The sequence below is a fragment of the Trichomonas vaginalis genome, chromosome V (genome assembly GCF_026262505.1).
Source record: "Trichomonas vaginalis G3 chromosome V, whole genome shotgun sequence".
NCBI classification, from domain to species: Eukaryota; Parabasalia; order Trichomonadida; family Trichomonadidae; genus Trichomonas; species Trichomonas vaginalis.
In genome coordinates this window covers 25,233,720-25,251,357 of record NC_067207.1, presented here as the reverse complement: position 1 = coordinate 25,251,357, position 17,638 = coordinate 25,233,720, and the positions used below count along the sequence as shown (strand labels likewise).

At 31.5% G+C, this 17,638-nt stretch overlaps 6 protein-coding genes across 6 annotated transcripts, besides 1 other annotated feature; all 6 read right to left on the bottom strand.

Annotated features, from left to right (window-relative positions):
- Positions 1 to 2,023: part of a mobile genetic element that runs on past the window's edge.
- On the bottom strand, positions 251 to 526 carry TVAGG3_0399660 (uncharacterized protein; the record flags this gene model as incomplete). The annotated part of the gene is made up of 1 exon (XM_051232672.1): positions 251 to 526. The coding sequence occupies one exon, from the start codon at positions 524 to 526 to the stop codon at positions 251 to 253; it is 276 nt and encodes a 91-aa protein (XP_051102402.1).
- An 827-nt stretch (positions 2,024 to 2,850) lies between the features above and the next one.
- On the bottom strand, positions 2,851 to 3,654 carry TVAGG3_0399640 (uncharacterized protein; the record flags this gene model as incomplete). The annotated part of the gene is made up of 1 exon (XM_001294849.2): positions 2,851 to 3,654. One exon carries the CDS (start codon positions 3,652 to 3,654, stop codon positions 2,851 to 2,853), a length of 804 nt encoding a protein of 267 aa, XP_001294850.2.
- Positions 3,655 to 5,902: 2,248 nt separating this feature from the next.
- TVAGG3_0399630 (uncharacterized protein) lies at positions 5,903 to 6,459 on the bottom strand (the record flags this gene model as incomplete). Its single annotated transcript, XM_001281876.2, has 1 exon — positions 5,903 to 6,459. A coding segment is annotated over one exon (557 nt), but the record flags the coding sequence as incomplete, so codon positions are not given.
- A 1,513-nt stretch (positions 6,460 to 7,972) lies between these two features.
- TVAGG3_0399620 (uncharacterized protein) lies at positions 7,973 to 8,650 on the bottom strand (the record flags this gene model as incomplete). Its single annotated transcript, XM_051232671.1, has 1 exon — positions 7,973 to 8,650. The coding sequence occupies one exon, from the start codon at positions 8,648 to 8,650 to the stop codon at positions 7,973 to 7,975; it is 678 nt and encodes a 225-aa protein (XP_051102401.1).
- A 1,928-nt stretch (positions 8,651 to 10,578) lies between these two features.
- TVAGG3_0399610 (uncharacterized protein) lies at positions 10,579 to 12,246 on the bottom strand (the record flags this gene model as incomplete). Its single annotated transcript, XM_051232670.1, has 1 exon — positions 10,579 to 12,246. The coding sequence occupies one exon, from the start codon at positions 12,244 to 12,246 to the stop codon at positions 10,579 to 10,581; it is 1,668 nt and encodes a 555-aa protein (XP_051102400.1).
- Positions 12,247 to 15,798: 3,552 nt separating this feature from the next.
- Positions 15,799 to 17,466, bottom strand: TVAGG3_0399600 (uncharacterized protein; the record flags this gene model as incomplete). The annotated part of the gene is made up of 1 exon (XM_051232669.1): positions 15,799 to 17,466. One exon carries the CDS (start codon positions 17,464 to 17,466, stop codon positions 15,799 to 15,801), a length of 1,668 nt encoding a protein of 555 aa, XP_051102399.1.
- Between the last annotated feature and the right edge of the window lie 172 nt (positions 17,467 to 17,638).

Genomic DNA, 17,638 nt, shown 5'->3' with positions numbered 1-17,638 from the left:
TTTAATACGGTTGAGGTTGCCAACTAGACTGTGGTGCAGGTTCAGGCTGTTGTATAACAGGAGCTTGCTCTTCTGGTTCAGGGTCTTTAGGTATAATACCAACGAACTGACCTACTCTTTTACCAATATTTTTGACACCGTTCCATACTCCTCTTCCGACAGATTTTATTCCATTCCATATACCTCTTCCAACTCTTCTGAAGAAGTTTCCAATACTACTGAAGAAACCCATTTTACTATATGTAAAAATCTAATGTCCACCTAGTCTCTTACGTTTCCTGTTGAGTTCCATAGCATTCTTTAACTGGAGCTCATACATTCTGTTTCTCCTCTGGTAGAAAACATATTCTGGGTCAACTCCTGTGTTCGCGTCATCTGCATAGAGTTGTTTATATCCCACTTCAGGGTTTGTATAAAACTCTTTCCATCTCATATTTGCATACCATGGTGGCAAACCTAACGCAGCGTCATTTGACATGGCAGTTTGCATTTGTACATCTGTTGGCACTTGACCATAGTTTGCCATTGCAGTTTGTATTCTAACTTCATTTGGAATATTCTCTGGGTTTGGTTGTCCAGGTTGCTGTGCATTCGCTAAGTTCTGTGCGTCCATTTAATATTAGATAAAAATATCTCTTACGAGTACATATACTGAACATTTGCAGGCATTGGTTCATCTTCATATTCTCTGTACTTTTCTGCCACGTCAAATAAATAAATGACACAATGGAAAAAACCTAAAACAAGTAGTCCTATTTCAAACCACATTTACTTACTAATAAAATTTCTTTGTTATGACACTTTCTCCAGTTTATAGGACCTCTCTCATATTCTATCTTGTCATATATAAACTCATAGTCATGTATATCTTCTAACCATCTCATAACGGTTTCCAAACCACTTTTATCGGATGTAAAGTAAAAGCATGGATGGTTATGTATAACGTCTAAAGTTTCTAAAGAGTCTCTCAAAGTCCAGTCTACTTGGTATTGAAAATCCCATGTGTTATAGAACGGCGGGTCCACTATAAAGAAAACATTTTCCTTGTCTTTATATTTTTCATACAACTCTGTCCAATGACATCTCACAAACTCTATACCCTCAATATATTTTTCTATGTCCTCTTTGAAAACATTTGTATAGTTAAGATATAAAACTTTTGACATAAGTGTTTCAATGTCATGAACTCTTATAGCACCACTATATAATAGTCTAGCAGATATACTATCCCAGTCTATATATTCTGCTTTTTTCAAAACCTCTCTCACAATATTTTTCTTATCTAATGGTATACGTTCCATCTTACCTATAGGTATCTTTTTTTTAACTCTTTCAATATATTGTTTGTGTCTGGTATATGTTTGAGACGGTCCATATAGTTGTCGAAGTCATTGCATATAATCTTTGAGTCTGGGAATATTATATGGCACAAATGGGATATATAGAAACTTCCACCGAACAAATCTACAAATGTTAGACCATTCGGTAGTTTCTTAAGTTCTCTCAATATAATATCTTTACATCTACTCTTATTTCCAAAGAACGGTAACGGTGGTTTTGTAAAATTCATTTATATATAATAATAAAAATTTTTACTCGAAAAGTGACAGAAAAGTGACAAAGCATGTACGAAGAAGTCTTGAAAATTCAAGAGGGTAGAAAAGAGGTTAGAAAAGAGGTTAGATCTAACCTCTTCACCTAAACTTTATTTTTGGGTCATTTACACTCATTACGAAGAAGTCTTGACAAAACATGTACGAAGAAGTCTTGACAAATTCAAGAGGGTAGAAAAGAGGTTAGAAAAGAGGTTAGATCTAACCTTCTACCCTAAACATTATTTTTGGGTCATTTACACTCATTACGAAGAAGTCTTGACAAAACATGAAAACATATATAATTTGTGAAAAGCTCCTGGAAGACCCGTATATAAGAACTTCATTTATACTAAACATCTTCAGGGCTAGAAGGCACGAAGTGCCTGGAAGCCCCACTACCTTTTTTTTTTTTTTTTTTTGATATTTTTAACAACCCTAAATATTTTCCCTTCGGTTTAGACTGTAAAACATACTCCGATTTAATGCTATTCAAAATGCATTTATATAAACTTTTGTATTTTTAGAAAACTGAAATAAAATAATCATTTTAATTTTTTACGTCATCATATTTTGGAAATATTTTATAAAGATAATTCGAAAAATTTGCAAAATGTAGAAATGTGCGAATTAGTCATTTTTCAAAATCCTCTGGAATTTAAATTTTGCGGAATTTTCGTGTTTTATTAATAAAGAGTTGAACATTTTTTTGTGTGGTATTCTTCATGATTTTAAGATAATATCAATTATTTTTGGGAATACAAGTTTGCAAAATGGGGAAGTCGTTAAGTCAATATTAATCACAAATAACTATCTTATTGTGAAATATAATTTTTAATTAAAAAACATATCTAAAGAAAATTTTAGCTTTCTCTCAAATTTCATAATATATACTGTATATTTTCATAATTATTATTTCAATCATAATATAAATGAAAATAAATTTACTTAAATTCCGTAATTTTTTACTTTCTTAGCCAAAGAATAATAACTACTACTGCAACAACAACGGCAATGACAGCTAAGACAGAGAGAACTGCAATAAGAGCTTTCTTCTTTTTAGCTTCCTTCTGTGCAAGAATTCCCTTTGCAGAATCTGTGGCAACAGCATCTTGATGAATGGTGATTGTTGAAAATTTTTCGGCAGATTCATTTGGTGTTGTGACCTTAATCTTGATTTCTGCTGATGTATTTGTTTCAGTTTTAGGGATCGTTAATTCGAATGGGACTCTAACTAATCCTGCTTCATTAGATGATTCTATTGTCTTCTTAACTTTATCATTATAGAAGAGTGAAACACTGAATTTGTTATCAAAGTTTGTATCTGGGCATTGATAACAGCTGTGAAATTGAGTTTATCACCTTTATTGTATGTTTTGTTGATTAGTGGTTCGAATGCAGTTGTGAGAACTGTATTATCTTGGATAACAATGATAAATCTCTTTGTGGCAATCTTTTTACCATCAGTAATTGTAACTTTAACCTGATATTGCCCAGCTGCTGTATTGGATGGAACTTTGAATTTGATGGTCTTTAGTTCTTTGCTATTTGCAATTTCTTGTGTTGCAACCTCTTCATTATTGAAGAAAACCTTTGCTGTGAGTTGTTTATCACCTAAATCTTCATCATATGCTGAAGCCAAGAAAGAAACTTCAGAATCTGAAATGTAATAAACATATTCAGGAGGAAGAACATACAACTTTGGTCTATAATTAGCAGGGACAGCAGTAAATGGATAATCAACATAGACCAAGGAGTCGGTTCCTTCAGCATATGCATTAATTCTTAATATATACTGGCCAAGTTTTGTAGGTGGTTTGATCTTGATATCAAAGTCCATGAACATCTGTTCTATTGATACAGTAAATTCTCCAAGGCTCTCTTGTTTGACAACTTTACCTTCTGAATCGATAAATTGCCAATATGCTTCTACACGATCACCTGGAATAATATATGCAAAGACTCCAGTAATTGGTATATCTTCAGTTATATCTGCTTCTTGATCTGGCAAAACTTCGTCAAGGTAGAGAAACGGTGGCTGATAATCGCCTTCATAAATCATGTAAATGAATGTTACTGACTGGCCAGGTTGAATGTATCTGTTAAGCCATGAAAATGAAAGCCAATGAATTGTAGGCATTTCATCTGTTGCATATAAGAATTCCTCATTGTTTGTGAAAAACTTTGGTTCATCATTTGAACCGAAATCTTGGGCATTGATATCTGAAACCCATGGGTGGTTTTGGAGAACGATTGTAAGATCATTGGAACAGTTATTGTATCAACTTTACTATCTATATCACTGAATTTAAAGGCAGTACAAAGGTCGATTTTCTGTTCTTTAGTACCCTTGTTTGTAATTGTCTGTTTTACAAGTGTATGTAATAAATTAGGGTGATTTTCTATTTCAACTGCATAATCTACTTCTGTTGCTTCATCAATGTTCTTTGTAACGCCATCAATTTTAACTTTTGTCCAAAGTTTATCAATTATTTCGACAGTTTTAGAATCGCTATCATCATAGAGCATATATGTATACTTACCAGTGGATTTGGCTGATACTGAAAGAGAAAATCGAGCAAGTAATATGGAAAGCATTTAAAAAAATGATAATATGATTTTACAAAAATAAGCATTCAAAAAAAAATAAAGTAATTCAAAAGTATTATTAGTCGTTTTTCAAAATCATCTTTACTTACGAATCGATAATATTTCAGACCATTGTGCACTATAGTCTGTTTTCAATAGCTAAAATCATATTATAGTTTGTCAAGATGATCCTCTCAATTTTCAATGTTTTGAATTTCTTATATTTTTGTGAAAGAATAAAAAATTAAATTGAAAGTTCTCTGCCAATGTCATTGCATGTATGAAACGCAGTATATATGTTTAAGCACCTAAAAATAAGAACACTATATCTTAATCTTTATGAAATTTCTCCTTATTTAATTATCGCTGTCATAAATAATCTTTGAGTTTAATTATTCAGTAAAAAATTCATTTCAATCCATTATTTACTAAGTTACAGATAGATCTGACCGCGTATCTTATTCCGATTATTTGAATAAAGTTTTTTGTTTCAAAAATTGATAAATAATATTTTTTATTCCTTCTCAGAAAATTCAAATAATCTTTTCAATCTTTTTACTCCAAAAATAATATTCATTATAAAACTGCTTGGTAATATTTTTACAAAAACCAGAGGCAAAAAAAATCCTCTGAAAGAATCTCAATATAAGCATCACCGCAGTTGGGATGTTAGAATTTGTAATTTATCCATTATTTAATCGGTAGAGAAAAATTGGTTTCAAAAGATATTAAAAATCTGACACACCTATTTTTGTCTTTTACTTTTAATCACTATTAATAAATATGATTTGGAGGTGATTTGTTTAATTTATACGGAATTTGACTAAATTTTTTTATATTTTGAAAATTAAAGAGTTAAAACTATTATATTCGTGTGTTTTCCAAATGGTTATTGTGAATTATGTGGTGTAATAAAATCCAATAAAGTCGGTAAAGCATAAAAAGTTTTTATGAAATATTTACTAATAAAGCATCATATAAAAGAAACTGAATCAAATTCAGTATATATATACTCCACTTTTCCTTGAATGCTTCAATATTGTTGAAGAAAATTGATTGTGCGGATTTCATTGCATCGTTCAGACTTTTTACTCATGATAATATTGTGATTAAGTAATTTGATGAATTTATCCTATGAATTCCCTAATAAATACAATAAAAAATCCGTGATTTTTACTTTCTAAACCAAAGAATAATAACGACAATGGCAACAAGAACTGCAATTACTGCTAAGACACTGAGGACGGCAATGAGTGCCTTCCTTTGCTTAACTTCTTTTGTTGTAAGAATTCCTTTAGCAGAATCACTTGCGATAACATCTTGATAGATGTTGATATTTGTTAATTTTTCAGAGGATTCGGTTGGTGTTGTGACTACGATCTTGATTTCGGCTGTTGTGCTGTTGTGTTTGTTTCTGTTGTTGGGATGGTGAAATCAAGTGGAACTCTGACTAATCCTGCATCGTTAGTTGATGTGATCGTCTTCTTGACTTTATCGTTGTAGAACAGAGAAACAGTGAACTTGTTATCGAAGTTTGTATCTGGATCATTGATGACAGCTGTGAAGTTGACCTTGTCGCCTTTGTTGTATGTGGCATTAAGTTTTGGTTCGAAATAGATTGTGAGAACTGTGTTTCCTTGATTGTGATTGTGAACTTCTTTGTTCCAATCTTCTTGCCATCTGTAGCTGTGACTTTGACTTCATATTCACCTGCTGCTGTGTCTTTTGGAACTTTGAATTTGAATGTCTTAAGATCTGTGCTGTTTGCAACTTCTTGTGTTGCAACTTCTGCATTGTTGAAGAAAACCTTTGCTGTGAGTGGTTTATCACCTGAATCTTGATCGTAGACTGAAGCCAAGAAAGAAACTTCAGAATCTGGAATGTAATATAGGTATTCAGATGGAACAATGTATAACTTTGGTCTATAATTTGGTGGAACAACTGTAATTGTGAATTCTTCATAAAGCAATGAGCCAAGACCATTAGTATATGTGTAAACATATAATGTGTACTTTCCAAGTTCTGTTGGTGGTGTGATTGACACATCAAAATCCATACTTGTTTGTTTTTCTGAAACTGTAAATTTGCCAAGGCTGCCATATTTGATTATCTTATCTTTTGAATCATGAATTTCCCAACCTGCTTCTACCGTGTATGGTTCAACTAAGAAATAAAAACTTCCCTTTACTTGAATTACTTCAGTGGAATCTGTTTCTTCTGAAATCAGAGATTTATCAAGTTTAAGTAATGGCGGTTGATATGTCTCTTCATAAAACATGTAAGAAAGTGTGATAGACTTTCCTGGTTGGATATACTTGTTGAGCCATGAGAATGAGATCCATTGAATTTCAGGAAATCCAGAGTCGTATTCTAAAATTTTCTCATTGTTCGTGAAGAATCTTGGCTCAGGTTCTATTCCAAAGTCTTGGGCACTGATATCTGTAACCCAAGGATGATTTTGCAGAACTAGTGTCAGATCATTTGTTTGATCCCACCAAAGATAATAACCAAAGTTTGTAAGGGATGATGCTTCAACATTATCTATAGAATCTTTTAAATTCAATGCTGTGCAAAGGTCAATTTTCTTTTCCGTTGAGCCTTTGTTGGTAATTGTCTGTGAAATAATAACATAATCTGAATTTTCATCATTATAAATTTCAACGGAGTAGCCTAAATCAGTGGCTTCTTTAATGTTTTTTGTAACACCATCTATTCTGACTTTTGTATAAGGTTCTTTAATTATTTCATAATTCTCCCTTCCGTCCTTATCATAAATCATGTACGAATTATCCCCAACAACTTTGCCTGAAACTGAAAGAGAAAGTTGTGCAAGTAATATGGAAAACATTTAAAAAAATGGTAAAATGATTTTATAAAAGTATTCAATTATAAATATTTCAGAAACATTTTGAGTCGTTTTTCAAAGTCATCTATACATATGAATCGATAATATTTCATATTATTATACCTTATGATTGATTTTCTATAGTTATAATCACCTTGTATAATGTCAAGATGATCCTCTCAATTTTTTGTGAAAAAATAAAAAATAAAAAAGCTATAAAATTGAAAGTTCTTTGCCCAATGTCAGTTCAAATAAAAAATGCTCAATTTGATTTAATAACTAAAAATAATAGATGCAAATCTGAATGACTACTTATTATCTGTGTCAAATTTAATGATTGAGTTTATTTATTCATTCGAAAATTCCAGTTCAATATATAATTTTAAAAATTTCACATTAATTATGTATGTCAGAAATTTTGAAATAATCTGACATTCTACTTCTTGTCATTTATTTTTAGCCATGAAAATTGAACTATAATTCCTGTATATACACATCCATATGTCATTATATATTGATGGACCCTTGATGATAATGTCAAGAAAAACGAATAAATCTGATGAGTAATGAGACAAAATAACTGTTTTTTTAGCTGGCAGATTTTTTATAGTAACAAACGGGAGTCATTATTCATTCTCCTTTATTTTTGAGATGGGAAGATATCATTGCAGCATTATATACTCATCAATTGGTAACTTATGTTATGGGATCATTTGAAAAAAAATTTATTAGTAATGTTTATTAATTAGATGCTTCATTTATAAAAAAGCTTGTCTTGTTCTATGATCTTTATTCCAAGTTGGCAATTAAGATTTAGTTGCACAACAAGAATTTCACATGAAAAACAATCCTAGATTGAGTAATTTCAACTTGTTGAAAGATAATTTATAAGTAATTTTAAAAAGTGTGTTTAAAGCATAAAATTTAATTTATTCTCCGAATTTTTTTATTTTCTCAGCCAAAGAATAATAACGACTACCGCAACAACAACAGCAATGACAGCTAAGACACAGAGAACTGCAACAAGGGCGGTCTTCTTTTTAGCTTCCTTTGTAGCAATCTTTCCTGTTGCAGAATCACTTGCGATAACATCTTGATAGATGTTGATATTTGTTAATTTTTCAGAGGATTCGGTTGGTGTTGTGACTACGATCTTGATTTCGGCTGTTGTGTTTGTTTCTGTTGTTGGGATGGTGAAATCAAGTGGAACTCTGACTAATCCTGCATCGTTAGTTGATGTGATCGTCTTCTTGACTTTATCGTTGTAGAACAGAGAAACAGTGAACTTGTTATCGAAGTTTGTATCTGGATCATTGATGACAGCTGTGAAGTTGACCTTGTCGCCTTTGTTGTATGTGGCATTAAGTTTTGGTTCGAAATAGATTGTGAGAACTGTGTTATTCTTGATTGTGATTGTGAACTTCTTTGTTCCAATCTTCTTGCCATCTGTAGCTGTGACTTTGACTTCATATTCACCTGCTGCTGTGTCTTTTGGAACTTTGAATTTGAATGTCTTAAGATCTTTGCTGTTTGCAACTTCTTGTGTTGCAACTTCTGCATTGTTGAAGAAAACCTTTGCTGTGAGTGGTTTATCACCTGAATCTTGATCGTAGACTGAAGCCAAGAAAGAAACTCAGAATCTGGAATGTAATATAGGTATTCAGATGGAACAATGTATAACTTTGGTCTATAATTTGGTGGAACAACTGTAATTGTGAATTCTTCATAAAGCAATGAGCCAAGACCATTAGTATATGTGTAAACATATAATGTGTACTTTCCAAGTTCTGTTGGTGGTGTGATTGCACATCAAAATCCATACTTGTTTGTTTTTCTGAAACTGTAAATTTGCCAAGGCTGCCATATTTGATTATCTTATCTTTTGAATCATGAATTTCCCAACCTGCTTCTACCGTGTATGGTAACTAAGAAAAAAAAACTTCCCTTTACTTGAATTACTTCAGTGGAATCTGTTTCTTCTGAAATCAGAGATTTATCAAGTTTAAGTAATGGCGGTTGATATGTCTCTTCATAAAACATGTAAGAAAGTGTGATAGACTTTCCTGGTTGGATATACTTGTTGAGCCATGAGAATGAGATCCATTGAATTTCAGGAAATCCAGAGTCGTATTCTAAAAATTTTCTCATTGTTCGTGAAGAATCTTGGCTCAGGTTCTATTCCAAAGTCTTGGGCACTGATATCTGTAACCCAAGGATGATTTTGCAGAACTAGTGTCAGATCATTTGTTTGATCCCACCAAAGATAATAACCAAAGTTTGTAAGGGATGATGCTTCAACATTATCTATAGAATCTTTTAAATTCAATGCTGTGCAAAGGTCAATTTTTTTCCGTTGAGCCTTTGTTGGTAATTGTCTGTGAAATAATAACATAATCTGAATTTTCATCATTATAAATTTCAACGGAGTAGCCTAAATCAGTGGCTTCTTTAATGTTTTTTGTAACACCATCTATTCTGACTTTTGTATAAGGTTCTTTAATTATTTCATAATTCTCCCTTCCGTCCTTATCATAAATCATGTACGAATTATCCCCAACAACTTTGCCTGAAACTGAAAGAGAAAGTTGTGCAAGTAATATGGAAAACATTTAAAAAAATGGTAAAAATTTTTATAAAAGTATTCAAATATAAATATTTCAGAAACATTTTGAGTCGTTTTTCAAAGTCATCTATACATATGAATCGATAATATTTCATATTATTATACCTTATGATTGATTTTCTATAGTTATAATCACCTTGTATAATGTCAAGATGATCCTCTCAATTTTTTGTGAAAAAATAAAAAAAAAAAAGCTATAAAATTGAAAGTTCTTTGCCCAATGTCAGTTCAAATAAAAAATGCTCAATTTGATTTAATAACTAAAAATAATAGATGCAAATCTGAATGACTACTTATTATCTGTGTCAAATTTAATGATTGAGTTTATTTATTCATTCGAAAATTCCAGTTCAATATATAATTTTAAAAATTTCACATTAATTATGTATGTCAGAAATTTTGAAATAATCTGACATTCTACTTCTTGTCATTTATTTTTAGCCATGAAAATTGAACTATAATTCCTGTATATACACATCCATATGTCATTATATATTGATGGACCCTTGATGATAATGTCAAGAAAAACGAATAAATCTGATGAGTAATGAGACAAAATAACTGTTTTTTTAGCTGGCAGATTTTTTATAGTAACAAACGGGAGTCATTATTCATTCTCCTTTATTTTTGAGATGGGAAGATATCATTGCAGCATTATATACTCATCAATTGGTAACTTATGTTATGGGATCATTTGAAAAAAAATTTATTAGTAATGTTATTTTATTAATTAGTGCTTCATTTATAAAAAGCTTGTCTTGTTCTATGATCTTTATTCCAAGTTGGCAATTAAGATTTAGTTGCACAACAAGAATTTCACATGAAAAACAATCCTAGATTGAGTAATTTCAACTTGTTGAAAGATAATTTATAAGTAATTTTAAAAAGTGTGTTTAAAGCATAAAATTTAATTTATTCTCCGAATTTTTTTATTTTCTCAGCCAAAGAATAATAACGACTACCGCAACAACAACAGCAATGACAGCTAAGACACAGAGAACTGCAACAAGGGCGGTCTTCTTTTTAGCTTCCTTTGTAGCAATCTTTCCTGTTGCAGAATCACTTGCGATAACATCTTGATAGATGTTGATATTTGTTAATTTTTCAGAGGATTCGGTTGGTGTTGTGACTACGATCTTGATTTCGGCTGTTGTGTTTGTTTCTGTTGTTGGGATGGTGAAATCAAGTGGAACTCTGACTAATCCTGCATCGTTAGTTGATGTGATCGTCTTCTTGACTTTATCGTTGTAGAACAGAGAAACAGTGAACTTGTTATCGAAGTTTGTATCTGGATCATTGATGACAGCTGTGAAGTTGACCTTGTCGCCTTTGTTGTATGTGGCATTAAGTTTTGGTTCGAAATAGATTGTGAGAACTGTGTTATTCTTGATTGTGATTGTGAACTTCTTTGTTCCAATCTTCTTGCCATCTGTAGCTGTGACTTTGACTTCATATTCACCTGCTGCTGTGTCTTTTGGAACTTTGAATTTGAATGTCTTAAGATCTTTGCTGTTTGCAACTTCTTGTGTTGCAACTTCTGCATTGTTGAAGAAAACCTTTGCTGTGAGTGGTTTATCACCTGAATCTTGATCGTAGACTGAAGCCAAGAAAGAAACTTCAGAATCTGGAATGTAATATAGGTATTCAGATGGAACAATGTATAACTTTGGTCTATAATTTGGTGGAACAACTGTAATTGTGAATTCTTCATAAAGCAATGAGCCAAGACCATTAGTATATGTGTAAACATATAATGTGTACTTTCCAAGTTCTGTTGGTGGTGTGATTGACACATCAAAATCCATACTTGTTTGTTTTTCTGAAACTGTAAATTTGCCAAGGCTGCCATATTTGATTATCTTATCTTTTGAATCATGAATTTCCCAACCTGCTTCTACCGTGTATGGTTCAACTAAGAAATAAAAACTTCCCTTTACTTGAATTACTTCAGTGGAATCTGTTTCTTCTGAAATCAGAGATTTATCAAGTTTAAGTAATGGCGGTTGATATGTCTCTTCATAAAACATGTAAGAAAGTGTGATAGACTTTCCTGGTTGGATATACTTGTTGAGCCATGAGAATGAGATCCATTGAATTTCAGGAAATCCAGAGTCGTATTCTAAAATTTTCTCATTGTTCGTGAAGAATCTTGGCTCAGGTTCTATTCCAAAGTCTTGGGCACTGATATCTGTAACCCAAGGATGATTTTGCAGAACTAGTGTCAGATCATTTGTTTGATCCCACCAAAGATAATAACCAAAGTTTGTAAGGGATGATGCTTCAACATTATCTATAGAATCTTTTAAATTCAATGCTGTGCAAAGGTCAATTTTCTTTTCCGTTGAGCCTTTGTTGGTAATTGTCTGTGAAATAATAACATAATCTGAATTTTCATCATTATAAATTTCAACGGAGTAGCCTAAATCAGTGGCTTCTTTAATGTTTTTTGTAACACCATCTATTCTGACTTTTGTATAAGGTTCTTTAATTATTTCATAATTCTCCCTTCCGTCCTTATCATAAATCATGTACGAATTATCCCCAACAACTTTGCCTGAAACTGAAAGAGAAAGTTGTGCAAGTAATATGGAAAACATTTAAAAAAATGGTAAAATGATTTTATAAAAGTATTCAAATATAAATATTTCAGAAACATTTTGAGTCGTTTTTCAAAGTCATCTATACATATGAATCGATAATATTTCATATTATTATACCTTATGATTGATTTTCTATAGTTATAATCACCTTGTATAATGTCAAGATGATCCTCTCAATTTTTTGTGAAAAAATAAAAAATAAAAAAGCTATAAAATTGAAAGTTCTTTGCCCAATGTCAGTTCAAATAAAAAATGCTCAATTTGATTTAATAACTAAAAATAATAGATGCAAATCTGAATGACTACTTATTATCTGTGTCAAATTTAATGATTGAGTTTATTTATTCATTCGAAAATTCCAGTTCAATATATAATTTTAAAAATTTCACATTAATTATGTATGTCAGAAATTTTGAAATAATCTGACATTCTACTTCTTGTCATTTATTTTTAGCCATGAAAATTGAACTATAATTCCTGTATATACACATCCATATGTCATTATATATTGATGGACCCTTGATGATAATGTCAAGAAAAACGAATAAATCTGATGAGTAATGAGACAAAATAACTGTTTTTTTAGCTGGCAGATTTTTTATAGTAACAAACGGGAGTCATTATTCATTCTCCTTTATTTTTGAGATGGGAAGATATCATTGCAGCATTATATACTCATCAATTGGTAACTTATGTTATGGGATCATTTGAAAAAAAATTTATTAGTAATGTTTATTAATTAGATGCTTCATTTATAAAAAAGCTTGTCTTGTTCTATGATCTTTATTCCAAGTTGGCAATTAAGATTTAGTTGCACAACAAGAATTTCACATGAAAAACAATCCTAGATTGAGTAATTTCAACTTGTTGAAAGATAATTTATAAGTAATTTTAAAAAGTGTGTTTAAAGCATAAAATTTAATTTATTCTCCGAATTTTTTTATTTTCTCAGCCAAAGAATAATAACGACTACCGCAACAACAACAGCAATGACAGCTAAGACACAGAGAACTGCAACAAGGGCGGTCTTCTTTTTAGCTTCCTTTGTAGCAATCTTTCCTGTTGCAGAATCACTTGCGATAACATCTTGATAGATGTTGATATTTGTTAATTTTTCAGAGGATTCGGTTGGTGTTGTGACTACGATCTTGATTTCGGCTGTTGTGTTTGTTTCTGTTGTTGGGATGGTGAAATCAAGTGGAACTCTGACTAATCCTGCATCGTTAGTTGATGTGATCGTCTTCTTGACTTTATCGTTGTAGAACAGAGAAACAGTGAACTTGTTATCGAAGTTTGTATCTGGATCATTGATGACAGCTGTGAAGTTGACCTTGTCGCCTTTGTTGTATGTGGCATTAAGTTTTGGTTCGAAATAGATTGTGAGAACTGTGTTATTCGATTGTGATTGTGAACTTCTTTGTTCCAATCTTCTTGCCATCTGTAGCTGTGACTTTGACTTCATATTCACCTGCTGCTGTGTCTTTTGGAACTTTGAATTTGAATGTCTTAAGATCTTTGCTGTTTGCAACTTCTTGTGTTGCAACTTCTGCATTGTTGAAGAAAACCTTTGCTGTGAGTGGTTTATCACCTGAATCTTGATCGTAGACTGAAGCCAAGAAAGAAACTTCAGAATCTGGAATGTAATATAGGTATTCAGATGGAACAATGTATAACTTTGGTCTATAATTTGGTGGAACAACTGTAATTGTGAATTCTTCATAAAGCAATGAGCCAAGACCATTAGTATATGTGTAAACATATAATGTGTACTTTCCAAGTTCTGTTGGTGGTGTGATTGACACATCAAAATCCATACTTGTTTGTTTTTCTGAAACTGTAAATTTGCCAAGGCTGCCATATTTGATTATCTTATCTTTTGAATCATGAATTTCCCAACCTGCTTCTACCGTGTATGGTTCAACTAAGAAATAAAAACTTCCCTTTACTTGAATTACTTCAGTGGAATCTGTTTCTTCTGAAATCAGAGATTTATCAAGTTTAAGTAATGGCGGTTGATATGTCTCTTCATAAAACATGTAAGAAAGTGTGATAGACTTTCCTGGTTGGATATACTTGTTGAGCCATGAGAATGAGATCCATTGAATTTCAGGAAATCCAGAGTCGTATTCTAAAATTTTCTCATTGTTCGTGAAGAATCTTGGCTCAGGTTCTATTCCAAAGTCTTGGGCACTGATATCTGTAACCCAAGGATGATTTTGCAGAACTAGTGTCAGATCATTTGTTTGATCCCACCAAAGATAATAACCAAAGTTTGTAAGGGATGATGCTTCAACATTATCTATAGAATCTTTTAAATTCAATGCTGTGCAAAGGTCAATTTTCTTTTCCGTTGAGCCTTTGTTGGTAATTGTCTGTGAAATAATAACATAATCTGAATTTTCATCATTATAAATTTCAACGGAGTAGCCTAAATCAGTGGCTTCTTTAATGTTTTTTGTAACACCATCTATTCTGACTTTTGTATAAGGTTCTTTAATTATTTCATAATTCTCCCTTCCGTCCTTATCATAAATCATGTACGAATTATCCCCAACAACTTTGCCTGAAACTGAAAGAGAAAGTTGTGCAAGTAATATGGAAAACATTTAAAAAAATGGTAAAATGATTTTATAAAAGTATTCAAATATAAATATTTCAGAAACATTTTGAGTCGTTTTTCAAAGTCATCTATACATATGAATCGATAATATTTCATATTATTATACCTTATGATTGATTTTCTATAGTTATAATCACCTTGTATAATGTCAAGATGATCCTCTCAATTTTTTGTGAAAAAATAAAAAATAAAAAAGCTATAAAATTGAAAGTTCTTTGCCCAATGTCAGTTCAAATAAAAAATGCTCAATTTGATTTAATAACTAAAAATAATAGATGCAAATCTGAATGACTACTTATTATCTGTGTCAAATTTAATGATTGAGTTTATTTATTCATTCGAAAATTCCAGTTCAATATATAATTTTAAAAATTTCACATTAATTATGTATGTCAGAAATTTTGAAATAATCTGACATTCTACTTCTTGTCATTTATTTTTAGCCATGAAAATTGAACTATAATTCCTGTATATACACATCCATATGTCATTATATATTGATGGACCCTTGATGATAATGTCAAGAAAAACGAATAAATCTGATGAGTAATGAGACAAAATAACTGTTTTTTTAGCTGGCAGATTTTTTATAGTAACAAACGGGAGTCATTATTCATTCTCCTTTATTTTTGAGATGGGAAGATATCATTGCAGCATTATATACTCATCAATTGGTAACTTATGTTATGGGATCATTTGAAAAAAAATTTATTAGTAATGTTTATTAATTAGATGCTTCATTTATAAAAAAGCTTGTCTTGTTCTATGATCTTTATTCCAAGTTGGCAATTAAGATTTAGTTGCACAACAAGAATTTCACATGAAAAACAATCCTAGATTGAGTAATTTCAACTTGTTGAAAGATAATTTATAAGTAATTTTAAAAAGTGTGTTTAAAGCATAAAATTTAATTTATTCTCCGAATTTTTTTATTTTCTCAGCCAAAGAATAATAACGACTACCGCAACAACAACAGCAGTGACAGCTAAGACACAGAGAACTGCAACAAGGGCGGTCTTCTTTTTAGCTTCCTTTGTAGCAATCTTTCCTGTTGCAGAATCACTTGCGATAACATCTTGATAGATGTTGATATTTGTTAATTTTTCAGAGGATTCGGTTGGTGTTGTGACTACGATCTTGATTTCGGCTGTTGTGTTTGTTTCTGTTGTTGGGATGGTGAAATCAAGTGGAACTCTGACTAATCCTGCATCGTTAGTTGATGTGATCGTCTTCTTGACTTTATCGTTGTAGAACAGAGAAACAGTGAACTTGTTATCGAAGTTTGTATCTGGATCATTGATGACAGCTGTGAAGTTGACCTTGTCGCCTTTGTTGTATGTGGCATTAAGTTTTGGTTCGAAATAGATTGTGAGAACTGTGTTATTCTTGATTGTGATTGTGAACTTCTTTGTTCCAATCTTCTTGCCATCTGTAGCTGTGACTTTGACTTCATATTCACCTGCTGCTGTGTCTTTTGGAACTTTGAATTTGAATGTCTTAAGATCTTTGCTGTTTGCAACTTCTTGTGTTGCAACTTCTGCATTGTTGAAGAAAACCTTTGCTGTGAGTGGTTTATCACCTGAATCTTGATCGTAGACTGAAGCCAAGAAAGAAACTTCAGAATCTGGAATGTAATATAGGTATTCAGATGGAACAATGTATAACTTTGGTCTATAATTTGGTGGAACAACTGTAATTGTGAATTCTTCATAAAGCAATGAGCCAAGACCATTAGTATATGTGTAAACATATAATGTGTACTTTCCAAGTTCTGTTGGTGGTGTGATTGACACATCAAAATCCATACTTGTTTGTTTTTCTGAAACTGTAAATTTGCCAAGGCTGCCATATTTGATTATCTTATCTTTTGAATCATGAATTTCCCAACCTGCTTCTACCGTGTATGGTTCAACTAAGAAATAAAAACTTCCCTTTACTTGAATTACTTCAGTGGAATCTGTTTCTTCTGAAATCAGAGATTTATCAAGTTTAAGTAATGGCGGTTGATATGTCTCTTCATAAAACATGTAAGAAAGTGTGATAGACTTTCCTGGTTGGATATACTTGTTGAGCCATGAGAATGAGATCCATTGAATTTCAGGAAATCCAGAGTCGTATTCTAAAATTTTCTCATTGTTCGTGAAGAATCTTGGCTCAGGTTCTATTCCAAAGTCTTGGGCACTGATATCTGTAACCCAAGGATGATTTTGCAGAACTAGTGTCAGATCATTTGTTTGATCCCACCAAAGATAATAACCAAAGTTTGTAAGGGATGATGCTTCAACATTATCTATAGAATCTTTTAAATTCAATGCTGTGCAAAGGTCAATTTTCTTTTCCGTTGAGCCTTTGTTGGTAATTGTCTGTGAAATAATAACATAATCTGAATTTTCATCATTATAAATTTCAACGGAGTAGCCTAAATCAGTGGCTTCTTTAATGTTTTTTGTAACACCATCTATTCTGACTTTTGTATAAGGTTCTTTAATTATTTCATAATTCTCCCTTCCGTCCTTATCATAAATCATGTACGAATTATCCCCAACAACTTTGCCTGAAACTGAAAGAGAAAGTTGTGCAAGTAATATGGAAAACATTTAAAAAAATGGTAAAATGATTTTATAAAAGTATTCAAATATAAATATTTCAGAAACATTTTGAGTCGTTTTTCAAAGTCATCTATACATATGAATCGATAATATTTCATATTATTATACCTTATGATTGATTTTCTATAGTTATAATCACCTTGTATAATGTCAAGATGAT